Here is a 15,000-nt window from a genome sequence, read left to right on the forward strand (position 1 = left end):
CACTCACCCACACCCCAACACTCTGCCCCAACCCACCCAGCCACACCCCAACACTCTGCCCCAACCCACCCAGCCACACCCCAACACTGACCCCACACCCCCACACCCCAACCTGCTGGAGATGGAAGAGGACACTGTCAGCACTGGTGAGTATTAGAATGATTAGTATTAACATGATTATTATTAGAATTATTAGAATTAGAATGATTAGAGTCAGAATGATTAGAATCAGAATGATTAGTATCAGAATGATTAGAATCAGAATGATTAAAATTAGAATGATTAGAATCAGAATGATTAGTGTCAGAATGATTAGAATCAGAATGATTAGAATTAGAATGATTAGAATTAGAATGATTAGAATCAGAATGATTAGAATCAGAATGATTAGAATTAGAATGATTAGAATCAGAATGATTAGAATTAGAATTATTAGAATCAAAATGATTAGAATCAGAATCACAATATAGCATCACAATGCGATTACTTTTTTACATTTTAATTATGATTATTAATGTATTTACAGTAGAGCAACAGTACAGGGGGGGGGGGGTAGTGGGGATGAAAAAAGACTGTATGTGTAAGAATATTCCCCAAATATTTCCAGGTCATTTAAATGTTATTTCAGGAGTACAGTATATTGCCAAATATAGTTTTTCTATGAGGCAAGAAAGTAAAACACAATAAAACACATACGTCCTTGCCAACATTGCAGGGTTTTGAGTATTGCACTAGACTCCAGGCCTATAGTCAGTAATAATAATAATAATAATAATAATAATAATAATAATAATAACCTTTATTTGTATAGCACTTTTCCTGCAAACATTGCAGCTCAAAGTACTTTATTCATCATATAATCATAATTTAATTATGTAATAATTTAAAGGCAATATTCAAAAGATGGGTTTTTAGTCTTGACTTGAGCATATTGTCTGAGGTTGCATCCCTAATGTAAACTGGCAGTGCATTCCACAATCTGGGTGCATAAAATGAGAATGCAGCCTCACCAAATCTCCTCTTTTGTACATGTAGTACACAGAGAAAGACCTGCGAGCTCTATTGGGCTGACATGCTTGCAAAAGGTCTTTCAGATATTCTGGTGCTGTGCCAGTGAGAGCTTCATAAACAAGCAGAAGGAGTAGTGAGAAAGACGTCGGCCTCTATTCCATCAAAACCTGCCAGACCTACCAGTCTCAGACCCTTACACTCTCATAATGTTATTCACCCAATACAACAACACTTATACCACCATGTCGAATAAAACATCAGCTCAGCTTGCGTTACAACTTTCGCAGTGATTCACCCTGTTCACTCTCACTCTTACCCTCTTACCCTAGAACCCAGGGTTCGATTGAATATCGCCCGGTGTCTATTTTCGTGCACAGAAAAAAAAAACTCCAATCTGCGATGCATTAGAGCGAGGAGGAGAAGGAGGAGTAGCTGTTGGAACCGAGCAGTGAACTCAAACCTGACAGCTTCTCTGTCGGACCCGTAACACTGTCCAGACCCTCCGCTGGCGAACAGCTACAATCTGGTTCCCTGACCCGCGGATCACCGTGTAGCCAGAGTCACGGGAGGGGAGGGGAGAGGAGGGGAGAGAGGAGAAGGTATCAAGGCAGGGAGAGAGAGAGAGAGGGAGTGAAGGAGGGGAGAGAGGAGGGAGAGAGAGAGGGAGTGAAGGAGGGGAGAGAGGAGGACAAGGGAGAGGAGAAGGTATCAAAGCAGGGAGAGAGAGAGGGAGTGAAAGACAGAAAGGTTGGTAGAGTCCGGCGCTGACAACGCTTAGGTTGTGGGTTCGATTCCCGCTGGGACCAGGTGTAAGTCGCTTGGGATAAAAGTGTCAACTATATGGCTATATATATGTATACCTCCTGCTGACTCATTGGAAGATTAGCTGCAGGGGATTCTCTGTTGTAGATATGTATGTATATATATATATATATATATATATATATATATATATATATATATAAAACACACAGCCTTGTACAGGTGCAGTTCACAGTAATATTATTCTGGGTAATGGTGCGTAATGGACCATAGTCATGTTGCAGTTATTGTTATTCAGATGCTGTACTGTGTTGAAACATGCTGCACAAAGAGCCACTCTCCTTTATCTTAATATACTGTATATATACTGTATATATATCCTATATCTTAACATATATATATATATATATCCTATATGTTAACCACTAGTGGAATTTGTACGTAACCAACCAGTATGCAAACACCTCAAACACTAAAACAACAAACAACTGCTGTCTTCCTAGCTTCCTCACATCAACATCACACAGGAGCTCTCTTCTCCTCTCTCTCTCTCTCTCTCTCTCTCTCTCTCCTCTCTCTCTCTCTCTCTCTCTCTCTCTCTCTCTCTTTCTCTTTCTCTCTCTCTCTCTCTCTCTCTCTCTCTCTCTCTCTCTCTCTCTCTCTCTCTCTCTCTCTTCTCCTTTCTCTCACGCCTCGCTCCCTACACACACCAACCAAACCTACGGCAAGCCAGCAGGACCAGGATGAAACATTACACACTGTTCTGCGCCCGAAACTGAAATATTGATGTTGATTGTCAGCCTTTATTATCCAGCTCATTTCCTGAGCCTCTCCCCCCCCCCCACCCTCCGCGCCGCTAACTGGATGCAAATACGTTCGTCTCTCCGCATGACTGAGCGCCTAGCGAGCGCCAGGGCCAGAGCGTACTATACTGTACTCTACTGTATGCATATTATTGAGCGGCGCGGCCCCCCGTAACTAATCATCCTCCTGGAGAGCCCTCCTCGCCGACCCGCGCGCCAACGCAACATGAGCGATGATTGAATATTTGTTTTTAATACCAGGCAATTTTTTAAAAACCCGTCAGAGGTGAGAGGAGGGAGGGAGGGAGGAGGGAAGGAAGAAGGGAGGGAGGGAGGGAGGGGAAGGCACCCCTTATGGACTACGAAGTACGAGGGGAGCGGTGACAAGAACTGAGAGAGAGAGAGAGAGAGAGAGAGAGAGAGAGGGAGTGGGGAGAAAGAGAGGGAGAGAGGGAGAGAAAGACAGCCTGAGAGAGAGAGAGAGGGAGAGAGAGAAAGACTAAGTGAATGTCAAGGAGAAGGCAGGAGAGTGAAGAGTGAATAAACGGAGAGAGAGAGACAGAGAGAGAGAGAGAGAGAGAGTGGAGTGTGTCATTGTGGTGTATCGTTCACAGTCTATCTATCCACGACCTACAATACGACAGAGATGAGCCCTCTCCAGTGTTAAAGCAGAACAGCACCAACAGAACTGAACCCCCCCCCCCCACACATATCCTAGTCCTAACTGATTGTTGTGTCTCGTACGCTCAAGGTCTGGCACCATTCTCTACAGAGCATGGTCATCCGCATTTAGGAGTGCTTTTATTCACGTTATTCCTCACCCACCCTCCCTCTGCAACTTCCTGTTTTTTCGCCCAGGCCCCATTATTACTAAAGGCAGAAGAGAGGAATCCTGCGGATGACAAGGGCAAGTGCTTTCATAGGACTTAAACGGAGAAGAGTTTTTTTTTGTGTAAGTTGAATGGAGAGAGAGTTTGTGTAAGTTGAATGCAAGAGAGGGGGGGGGGCGTTCGCATTTCTGTTGAGATGTGTTTTTCTTTAAAATGTTCTGCCTCACAATACCCCAAGGTGTGCTGTGTGTGTCTGCTGTGGCCCAAGGTCGGCCGTGCGTCCGCTGGAGGCTTGTAACTGGATGTGTGTAGTAGTGTTTCTATCTCTGCTGTCCTATCTGGGATCGCTACCTCACAGAGATGGACTGTCCATGTCTCTCTCTCTCTCTCTCTCTCTCTCTCTGTCTGTGTCTCTGTGTCTCTCTGTCTGTCTCTCTCTCTGTCTCTCTCTCTGTCTCTCTCTCTCTGTCTCTCTGTCTGTCTCTCTCTCTGTCTCTCTCTCTCTCTCTCTGTCTCTCTCTCTGTCTCTCTCTCTGTCTCTCTCTATCTCTCTCTTTCTGTCTGTCTCTCTCTCTGTCTCTCTCTCTCTCTGTCTCTCTCTCTCTCTCTCTCTAACATGTGTTCCTCTTGCATCGTCCTCAATTAGGGGCCTAGTGAGTCTAAAGAGCCGGGGAGAGAGGAGGGAATCTGCTTGGCTCTGCTGCATGCAACCACAGATTACACCCAGATCCTCCTCCCACACCGTACGGGCCGGGGCCAGAGAGGACGCTGGGTGGGAGGGGGGGGGGGGGGGATAACTCCTCCCTCCTACCCGAGCCTGCGACGGCACTTGTCACGCACATTTAGCGTGATTCATTGACATGCTGCAGGATTTTCTGCTCCGGAAAAAATAAAGAAAAAGAAAAACTGCCCCAGAGAGATGACAGCATCGCCTCCGACACCAATCTCATCTCATCTACACCGAGCCGCTCAGCACCGCCACTCAGAGGCGGTCAATCAACCCCCCCTGGATCTGGCGTCTGGAGGCGTCCGCGGGGGGGGGAGAGTGAGAGGAAACTAAAGTTTTCGAGGATCGGTTTTGTCGTTAGTTTGGGTTTTTTTCCGTTACGATGTACGTACGACGTTTCTTTAACGTCGTTGTTGAACCCGAAAAAGGGCGGGAAAAAAGTGGAATCGAACAAAATCTCTTTTCTTAGCAGAAGGCAGAGAAGGATGTTAGAATTCCGCGTTTACCACAGGAGACGTTGTCGTGATGCGTGGCGGTTTTGGATTGAGTCAGACTCGTTATCCGAGAGGACGCCCCCCCCCCTCCAGTCATAATCGAGGTCTCATGATTTAGTTATTTTGAAAACGGTGTGACGTTATTGTTTTTCACGCTAGCCATAACAGAGCGCAAGGCGTCGACTTTTATCAGTATTTCTAGTTAGTTTACCTACACGGTTAGTTTGCGCACATAGTTTGCATACAAGGTTAGTTTGCGTACGAGGTTAGTTTGCGTACGAGGTTAGTTTGCGTACATGGTTAGTTTGCATACAAGGTTAGTTTGCGTACACGGTTAGTTTGCATACAAGGTTAGTTTGCGTACATGGTTAGTTTGCATACAAGGTTAGTTTGCGTACAAGGTATTAGCGTGTACTATCAGACTTTTCCGAGGCTCTCTCTCATCCTAAGTGAACTTTGCACTTTGCACTTTGACAAAAAGACGACGATCGATCGGAAATCAGAATTAAGATGAAACGTTCGAGACGTGTCTGTTTTCAATTCTCTCTCTCTTTTTTCTCCAATTTGAGCAAAGAACAGCTGGGAAGAAAGCCACGTTCACAAAGACGGATGCCTGCGTTCCGCAAGACGAATACGTCGTCACATTGGGGATTGACATCACACTGATGAATGCGCCGAGCAGCACCCCAGACACCAGCGAAGGCTGTGTGTGAGGAGGAGGTGGGGGTTGTGGGGGGGGGGGCGGAGGGGGGCGGAGGGGGGGCGGAGGGGGGGGGTGGGGGAGACGCATCACAGTGGCTTATGTTCTGTGTCTCGCTGATGCGAAGTGATGTGTACTAATTCTACATATGGTCAAACCAAACAGGCCCCGAAAGTTCAGCCAACGCAAGAAATCACTTCCCTCTCTTTCAACCTCCTCCCTCCCTCTCTAACCCTCTCTCTTTATTTCCAGCAATTTTATGCATCTCTCTCTCCCTCTCTCTCCATTCTCCCTGGATGTCCACAATGATTGACAAATAACGGTGGGGGGACCTTGAGAACGTGTGTGTGTGTGTGTGTGTGTGTGTGTGTGTGTGTGTGTGTGTGTGTGTGTGTGCGTGTGTGTGTGTGTGTGAGCCTGTGTGTGCGTGTGCCTGTGTGCCTGCATGTCTGTGTGTATGTGTGTGTGTGTGTCTCTCTGTGTGTGTGTGCCTGCGTGTGTGTGTGTGTGTGTGCGTGTGAGCCTGTGTGCGTGTGCTTGCGTGCGTGTGTGTGTGTGTGTGTGTGTCTCTCTATGTGCGTGTCTGTGTGTGTCTCGATGTGTGCCTGTGTGTGTTTGTCTCTGTGTGTGTGTGTGTGCCTGCCTGCGTGTGTGTGTGTGTCTGTGTGTGTGTGTGTGTGTGTGTGTGTTGGGCTTGTTCGGCAGTTGTTTAGTGGATCTCTGGCAGCGTGTCAGGACCTTGTCATACCAGCTGGGCATTGAGGACTTGATTGTAGCTCGCAGTGTAAATACCCAAACAAATATCTGTAGCCCAATGTGCTATTGGTTTGCTGCATATTTACATTCCTTTCTTTCTCTTTCTGGCTCTCGATAAGCCTCTCTCTCTCTCTCCCTCCCTCTGTCTCTCTCCCTCTCTCTCTCTCTCTCTCTCTCTCTCCCTCCCTCCCTCTCTCCCTCTCTCTCTCTCACTCCCTCTGTCTCTCTCCCTCTGTCTCTCTCTCTCACTCCCTCTGTCTCTCTCCCTCTGTCTCTCTCCCTCTCTCTCTCTCTCTCCTTCCCTCTGTCTCTCTCCCTCTCCCTCTCTCTCTCTCTCTCCCTCCCTCTGTCTCTCTCCCTCTGTCTCTCCCTCCCTCTCACTCCCTCCATCCCTCTGTCTCTCTCCCTCTGTCTCTCCCTCTGTCTCTCTCCCTCTGTCTCTCTTCCTCTGTTTCTCTCTCTCCCTCTCTCTCTCCCTCCCTCTGTCTCTCTCCCTCTGTCTCTCCATCCCTCTCACTCCCTCCATCCCTCTGCCTCTCTCCCTCTGTCTCTCTTCCTCTGTTTCTCTCTCTGCCTCTCTCTCTCTCTCCCTCCCTCCCTCTGTCTCTCTCCCTCTGTCTCTCCCTCCCTCCCTCTCCCTCCCTCCCTCCCTCCCTCTGTCTCTCTCCCTCTCCCTCTCTCTTTCCTTTCACTTCTCCACTTCTCTTCTCACATCACTGAATGGCATATGTATGATCTGTGGCCAAGGGTGATATGATTAAATTGATAGCAGAACAGCAGTTTAAGAGGGGGGAAATTAAGTTTTAAGTTGTCAGTTTAAACATTCACTTTTTTTCTTCTTCTTTTCCTTTCAGTTTTTTTTCCCCTCTCTCAATCCTTTTCTGCTTACACTGGAAGTCTGTAGTTCATTCTTAGAGGAATCGTACACACAGTTAACAAGTTGGCATAATCCCTATCCGTACGCACTCAAGTCCTGGCGCCTTCGAATCCATCATACACGACGAACAAAATTGAAAGATGAAAAAAAATAACATTTAACCTGGTGTTGTTGTTCTTTAAGGTGCTCCCAAAAGTGTGAATGTTTACGCATACGCATCCAACTGCTTCACGGGGTTCAGTGGTACCACATTTCACGCGGCCCGCTGTTCCCCATGTGGCTATGCTTGGCCAAAGGCGGGGGGGAGGAGGGAGGAGGGGGAAGGGGCGAAGGGGGGTAGAAATCTATTCATAATTCAATGAAACAGCAACGGACCAGCAGCCAGTTGACAGATATAACAAATTGGAGGGGAAAAAGTTTAGTTTAGTGTATCTGTTTAGGAGGCCCACTGCATTATACATGGGGGGAGCTCTCTCTCTCTCTCCCACTGTGTGCTAATAGGATACATGATGGATAGCCTCCCTGGTTTAGACTCTCCTTCTCCTCTGTGTTATTCATCTATTTATCTACTTGTTTATTTATTCCATCACCCGTGGGGTGAGACCCCTAGACTGACTCGGGGATTTGGGCAACCGAGCTTGGGGTGTGCGTTCGACGTTCGTTCTAAGTGGGGCTTAACCCTGCCCCTTTATGGGAACGAGGATGACTCAATGCTAGTGGAACAGGTTGCGAACAGGTTGGGCCTGTTTACTGTCTGGTCGATCGTCTGGGGTAATGGGAGTCTTGTGCGTGGTGAGTTGGACTGGTGATCAGAAGGTCATGAGTTCGGGGGAACACCGCCACTAGTGTTCTAGTCTCACCTGGGAACACCACCACTAGTGTTCTAGTCCCACCTAGGGAACACCACCACTAGTGTTCTAGTCCCACCTGGGAACACCACCACTAGTGTTCTAGTCCCACCTGGGGAAAAATCAGGTGTAGTGCTGAGGCACAAATGTGTACATTTCAAGCCTGCAAACTGCGACACTTTAAATGAATGTGCAATAACACTATGTGCAATATGACAACCCTAGTCGTTTTATCTGTACAGTATAGTATAGTGGATAGTGTACATAGCCTTTATTTATGTAAACCAGCTCCTTTCCCTTCTTGTTTTTTTAGTTTTTTTTTTCTTTCCTAGCACCAGGGGAGCCACCCCTCCCAAATGTCGTTGTTTGGTACCTGTACTATAGCAATGACAATAAAGACCATTCATTCATTCATTCATTCGAACACCACCACTAGTGTTCTAGTCCCACCGGGGAACACCACCACCCCTAACCCTAACCCTTGAGTAAGGCACTTAGCCCTGAGTTACTCCAGGGAGACTGTCCCGGGAATCTCCAATAAGTCGCTTTGGATAAAAGCATCTGCTAAACGGTTAAAATGGTAAAATGTAAATCTTGCTGTGTGTCCAGGAGTGAACTACCTGATGACAATACGTTATATATGAGTAGTATGCAAGTAAATCATACGACTTTTGATTGTGACTAGCGGTCACAACCAAAGGGTCCGTTATGCCTCCTACAGAATCTCCCCATGACCCCCTCTGTGCCACAACAGCCAGTCGTACCTCAAGATGTCCTCTTTGCACAGCTAGCTAGCCGACCCAAGCTAACCCAGCTAGCTAGCTGACCCAAGCTAACCCAAACCAAAGCCCTGGGGACCTTTTCCACCGGTGTACAGCGTCTCCGATCACAGACAAACACCTTCAGGTCCCCCGCCCCCCCCCCCCCCCCTCCCCCCCATCTTTAACCCTGCTCCCGGCCCTAATCAAGGGCGTCACTCCGGGAGACCGTGTTGTCCCCCCCCCTGCGCCCCCTCCCCCCCCCCCTCCCCCCCGGGGAGTGACCTCTCCTGGCCCCCACCCCGCCACGATGCCATGGCCCTGCCAAGCCCCCTCAGAGGACAAGACAGGAAGGTGGGGGTAGGGTAGGGTAGGGTGGGGAGGTGGAGGGGATGAATTAGAGGGGGGTGGTGGAGAGGAGGCGGGGCGGGGCGGGGGGGAGGGGGGCGGGGGTTGAAGCAGGTATAGCCTAGCAGGAGCTGACAGCACTCTAAACCAATGGCGCATCAAGACACTTCTCCGGAGATGACGGGTGGCGGGTGGGCGGGCGGGCGGGCGGTGGCGGTGGCGGTGGTGGTGGTGGTGGTGGCGGTGGTGGTGTCGGCGGGGAGCCGTAGATCAGGGCAGGGAGGATGGCGGAGCGACTCAGGGTGACAGGGGAATAACATCCCTTTCTCCTCAATCGACAGGGACCATAACTCCTACCTCTCCAGGGACAGATTGAGAAAGGCAATAGCCGAGAGCTGTGAAGCACGGATGCTGAGGAGAATTGAAAGTTAAAGAAGCAGTGGCCGAATTTTTCTTTTTTTGGAGGGGGGGGGGGCGGGGTGGGGGGTGTTCTTTTTTTTCTCTCTCTCTCTCTCTCTCTTTTTTTGGGGGGGGGGGCGGGGACTTGAAAAAAAGAAATCGCTCGATAAACTATCAAACGATAAATCTCTCGGGTTGTTTCCCCCATTTTGAGATTTCTGCTTCTTTTGGAAAAATAAATGAATAGGAAAAAAAGAAAAGAAAATATTACTTTTTGAGGTCCAACAGCATGTATGTATGTACATTCGGTCGGTAGAGCCGAGGCAGAATTGTTTGAGCCAAACCTAGTTTGCTTCTGTACCTTCTGAGCAGAGCCCTGGTGAGGTGGCTAAACCTCCCCTACTCCAGGACAGTTCATGTGGTCCTCTGTGGCTCAGTAGGTAGAGCGTTGCGCTAACAACGCTTAGGTTATGGGTTCGATTCCCGCTGGGACCATATATACTGAAAAAAATCTATGCACTGACTCACTGTAAGTCGCTCTGGATAAAAGCGTCAACTAAATGGTGTATATTGACGCAGCCAACAGCTTTGGTAGGCAGACAGGAGTGGTTAGAGTTATAGTATAGCAGCACTAGAGTGTTGCCTTGTCAGGTCTTCTGTACAGGACGTATCGTAGGGAATTATAGGGACGTGTCATAGTTTAATCATCATAGTTAATTTAAATTTATATTCATAGGGCCGGTTTCACAGACAAGGCTTAAGCCTAAGACTAAATCACACCTTCAGTGTAAAATCTCCATTGAAGACCCTTTTAGTCTAGGATTAGGGTTAGGCCTAGTCTGTGAAACTGGCCCTTAGTGTAATTAGGGCAGGGAATCAGGGCATGGAATCTCACCATGTGATGTTATCACAATAGGCAGCGATTCAGTACTGTTTGGGATTTCAGTGTACTGCAATTCGATACTACGATATTGCTATTCAATACTGGCAACAATAAAAGTTGTTTTCATTTGATGATGGGAAACAGTTGAATCAAAGACCTACCTAAGGACAAAATTCAATAAAAAAATAGGGAACATTTTTAATATGTAAATCTTTTTAATGTAATAATTAAAATGCGTTTGAAAGGGGTATGAATAGGTATGAATGATGTGTACTTAATATACAATTGTATATATATATATATATATATATATATACATATCCACACATATCTATGACGCAGTATATATATATACAACCTGTAAAATAAATAATAGAGCTGTCCTCTAAAGGGGGGTGGAAGGGGGGCAAAAACAACTATATAAAAAAAGAAAGAACCAGAATGGCTAAATACAATATCTCGATACTCAACTGTATTGATATTTCCTCCATCACGGGTGATGATGGTGTAATGCTCTGTGGTGAATCATGCTGGGGGATGTTATGTCTCTGAGAGGCTGGGGACTGCTGTGTCAGCACTGAGTTCCCCCCCATCTCTGTCTGTGTCTGTGTGTGTGTCTGTCTCTCTCTCTCTCTCTCTCTTTCTCTCTCTCTCTCTCTATCTCCCTCTCCCTGCATCTCTCTCTCTCTCCCTCTTTCCCCTCTCTCTCCCTCTCTCTCCCTCTTTCCCCTCTCTCTCCCTCTCTCTCTCTCTCCCTCTTCCCCCTCTCTCACTCTCTCTCTCTCTTCCCTCTCTCTCTCTCTCCCTCTCTCTCTCCCTCTCTCTCTCTCTTTTTCTCCCTCTCTCACTCTCTCTCACTCTCTCTCTCTCCCTCTCTCTCTGCATCTCTCTCTCCCTCTCTCTCTCTCCCTCTTTCCCCTCTCTCTCTATCTCTCCCTCTCTCTCTCTCCCTCTCTCTCTGCATCTCTCTTTCTCTCTCTCTGCATCTCTCTCTCTCCCTCTTCCCCCTCTCTCACTCTCCCTCTCTCTCTCCCTCTTTCCCCTCTCTCTCCCTCTTCATCTCTCTTTCTCTCTCTCTCTCTCCCTCTTCCCCCTCTCTCACTCTCCCTCTCCCCCCCTCTCTCTCTCTCTCTCTCTCTCTCTCCCTCTCTCTCTCTCACTCTCTCTCCCTCTCTCTTCCCCCTCTCTCACTCTCCCTCTCTCTCTCTCTCTCCCTCTCTCTCTCTCCCTCTCTCTTTCTCTCCCTCTCTCTCTCTCTCTCTCTCTCGCTCTTTCTCTCTCTCTCTCTCTTCCCCCCCTCTCTCTCTCTCTCTCTCTCTCTCTCTCTCTCTCTCCCCTCTTCTCCATGCACTCTTCTCCTTCCCCCAGGAGACAGCTTTTATAGTCAGATCAGACTCTCAGTGGCTTATTGACGCCTTTTAACGGCTTCTTTATTATCAATTACAACACACTGTGTCTGGGTCCAGCTGTGAAGGCCAGTACACTCACCAGAGAGCAGTGAAATGTCAAAAAATACACATTTAATTTCCGATAACATTATCCCAGTATTATTAACTAAGGGTTAGGCATAAATTATTAGTACGGCATAAAAATAAAATAAAAAAGGATCATTATGTTACTACTACACTGCAAAAAGTAAATCTAAGGAAGATGAAATATCTTAAATCAAGGCAATACAGTATGCTTGTTTTTTGTCTGACTGCACTCGTTTTGATCTTAAAACTAGTGCAGTTTTACTCGTTTTAACATAGTCTTGGCAAGTGAAATTTTCCTCTTCTGTTGGCAGACCATTTGGCTTATTTTAAGTAATATTTCCTTCATTTCATTGCTTTTTTTCTTGTTTTGGAGAGCTGACTTTTTGCAGTGTACACAACCAGATTACCAGGCCCCCAAAAAAAGAATGACACGAATGAATACTTATGATGTACGATAGAACGTTCTAGCGATAGAGGATTTTTCTAATCCTATGGTCACCATCCAGATGAGGGGAAGGTCACATTTGAATGTGCGTGCAGTAGATTTATCGGCGGCATATAAAAAATCAGGGTTATTAAACTTTAACTCCCCCCCCACCCCACCGCCCCCCACCCCCGGCACTGTCATCAACTTGATGAAGGCAAACACAGAGAGGCCTGCCAAACACCGGCGGGGGGAGAGAGAAGGAGGGAGGGAGGGAGAGAGGGGGGGAGAGAGAGAGGGAGGGAGGGGGGGATAGAGGGAGAGAGAGGGGGAGAGAGAGAGAGAGAGAGAGAGAGAGAGAGAGGGGGGGAGAGAGAGAGAGGGAGGGGCTCTGGTGTGGGTTATACGATTAGTAAGATTGACTTCTGATGTAGAGGAGGGTGGAGGTGTCTGGTGGCTTCAGAGCGCCCTGCGTGTCACAGGTAACCTCCTTCCCCTCTGTGTGTGTGGTGTGTGTGTGTGTGTGTGTGTGTGCGTGTGTGTGTGTGTGTATGCCTGTGTGTATGTGTGTGTGCACAGGCACGATCGGGGCTGCGTGTGTGTGTGCGTCTGTGTGTGTGTGTGTGTGTGCGTGTGTGTGCGTGTGCGTGTGTGTGTGTGTGTGTGCGTGTGTGTGCGTGTGCGCGTGTGTGTGTGCATATGCGCATTAAAAGAAGAAAAAAAAAACGCGTGCTGCTTTCCGAAGCGACCCAGGTTACCCAGCAGGCCCCCTGCTCCACTGAAGGTGAAAGAAGTGCTCACTTGAGCTCATTGAAAAGTAGATGTGACAGTAAATTTCTCAGCCTCCCGAGATGGGAGATCTTGTTATAGCAGTCAGGATGGGGGTCAGGGCAGTGGCTGTTGATGATTGAGGAAAAGAGAAGTAAATTCATTCTGCTTCAGGCAGTTTGTCAAGTGCCAGTAGCTTACCGTTGAGAGCCACTCACCCATCACTGTGTTACTGCCCCAGAGGTCACCTGCTCGCCATCAATCAGACTCGCCTCGCCTGCTAAACCTATTGCCTGCCCCCTCCCCCTGCTCCTCCTCCCCCTCCCTGCTCCCCCCCTCTCTCCCCTCTCCCCTCTCCCCCCTCTCCCCTCTGCTCCGTCTGACGAAATGAAAAAGAAGAGCCGTGCCTTTTCTCCTCCTCCTCCTCCTCCTGCTGCTGCTGTTGTTGTTGTAGCTAGCGAAAAGTAAATCTTAAGTAAGACGAAATGTCTTAAACCGAGGGATTGTGTGTGACACCACTTGTTTTTAAGATAAGAAGGTTTTACTTGTTTTAAGAAAAATCTTGACGAGTGGAATTTTACTCTTCTGTTGGCAGATAATATTGCTTATTTTAAGTCATATTTCCCCCCCATTTTTGAGAGCTGGAGGTGGAGGTGTAGTATCAGGGTGGAGGTGGAGGTGGAGGTGTAGTATCAGTAGTATCACTAGTGTAGTATCACTAGCTAACAACATCACTAGCTAACCTCATCACTAGCTAACATCACTAGCTAACAACATCACTAGCTAACCTCATCACTAGCTAACAACATCACTATCATCACTATCTAACCTCATCACTAGCTAACCCGGTGGTGGTGGTGTAGTGTCAGAAACAGCCCTCTGCCACATGTTACTGCTTAATGGAACCAGCCTGATACTGTGGGTACGTTCGTAAAGTCGCTCCGTGAGCGCCAGAGCGCACGCTGGGTTCAAGAGGGACAAGAGGCATTTCCATGAGTGCTGATCAGATTTCCAGAGCAAATTTTACGAACGCAGCACTCGATCAAATTTCAGGACCCTCCTTTCATGACTTTTCCTAGATATCTGCGTTCTACCACCCAGTATCCTTACATTTTCTCAATCACACCAGGAGAAGCTAGTGTAAAGCTATTTTGCAGTTTTTTCTGTGTAGGAGGCAGGCTAACTTACAAGACGCCCCAACTAGTGGTTGTTTTGTGTAAGTAGCAGCTTCCCATTGTAAAGACTATGGTCATTTGACCCCCGAGGCGGCTCTAATAGTAGGTAAAACAGGCACGGCTGTTCTAGTGTTAGGATGACTGGTATTGATCCCCCCACAACCCCCCCCCCCCCTCCTCCTCCTCGCAGGCTTGTAAGTGACATCGTTCCTGATGACTCCTGATCATCCTCCTTGGAGTGTTAATTAAAACGCCAGCAGATGCGCAGGTGTGGGAGATCATTAGGAACAGACTGCGGCCCCCTGTTCACAGACGTCCTGCACGCTTACACACACACACAAACACACACTCACACTCGCAAGCACACACACGCGCGCGCTTACACACACGCTTTCGCTCGCACGCACGCACTCACACACACACAATCACGCTTACACTTGCACGCACGCACTCACTCGCACACACACGCACACACACACACACACACACACACACACACAGCATCAACAGCCCACCAGAGACTTAAGGAAGTGGTAATGAGAGGAGAGAATAGTACCGTAGGTTGAGGGAGAGAGGAGGAGTGAGGAGAGGAGACAAGGAGAGAGGAAGAGAGAGCAGAGGAGACAAGGAGACAAGGAGAGAGGAGGAGAGAGGAGGAGTGAGGAGAGGAGACAAGGAGAGAGGAGGAGGAGTGAGGAGAGGAGACAAGGGTATAAGGAGAGGAGAGATGATACTGGAGAAGAAACGCAGGAAGGAAGGACAAAAAGGAAAGAGTGAAGAGGAGAGTGGAGGAGCGCATAGAAGGAGGAGGAGGTTCATCTGCCAAAGCAGAACGGCATCCCAAACACAGCCAACCATCATCCCAAACACAGCCAACCAGCAGGTGTCTTTATAACGCTGTTAGCCCTACACACCTACAGTACCTACGGACACACTGGAAGAGCTCTATAACTTCTGGAAAA

General features: G+C 48.0%; 1 protein-coding gene across 1 annotated transcript in view; it reads left to right on the forward strand.

Annotated features, from left to right (window-relative positions):
• Positions 1 to 15,000, forward strand: part of LOC308156325 (adhesion G protein-coupled receptor D2) — a gene marked incomplete at both ends in the record, with an annotated part of 102,002 nt that overhangs the window by 60,017 nt on the left and 26,985 nt on the right. The window contains one exon of the mRNA XM_080529664.1: positions 41 to 146. Within this exon, the coding sequence (XP_080385790.1) occupies positions 41 to 146 (106 nt within the window). The remainder of the gene's footprint in view (positions 1 to 40; positions 147 to 15,000) is intronic.

This window comes from Nansenia antarctica (genome assembly GCF_963989245.1).
Source record: "Nansenia antarctica genome assembly, chromosome: 1".
Lineage (NCBI taxonomy): Eukaryota > Metazoa > Chordata > Actinopteri > Argentiniformes > Microstomatidae > Nansenia > Nansenia antarctica.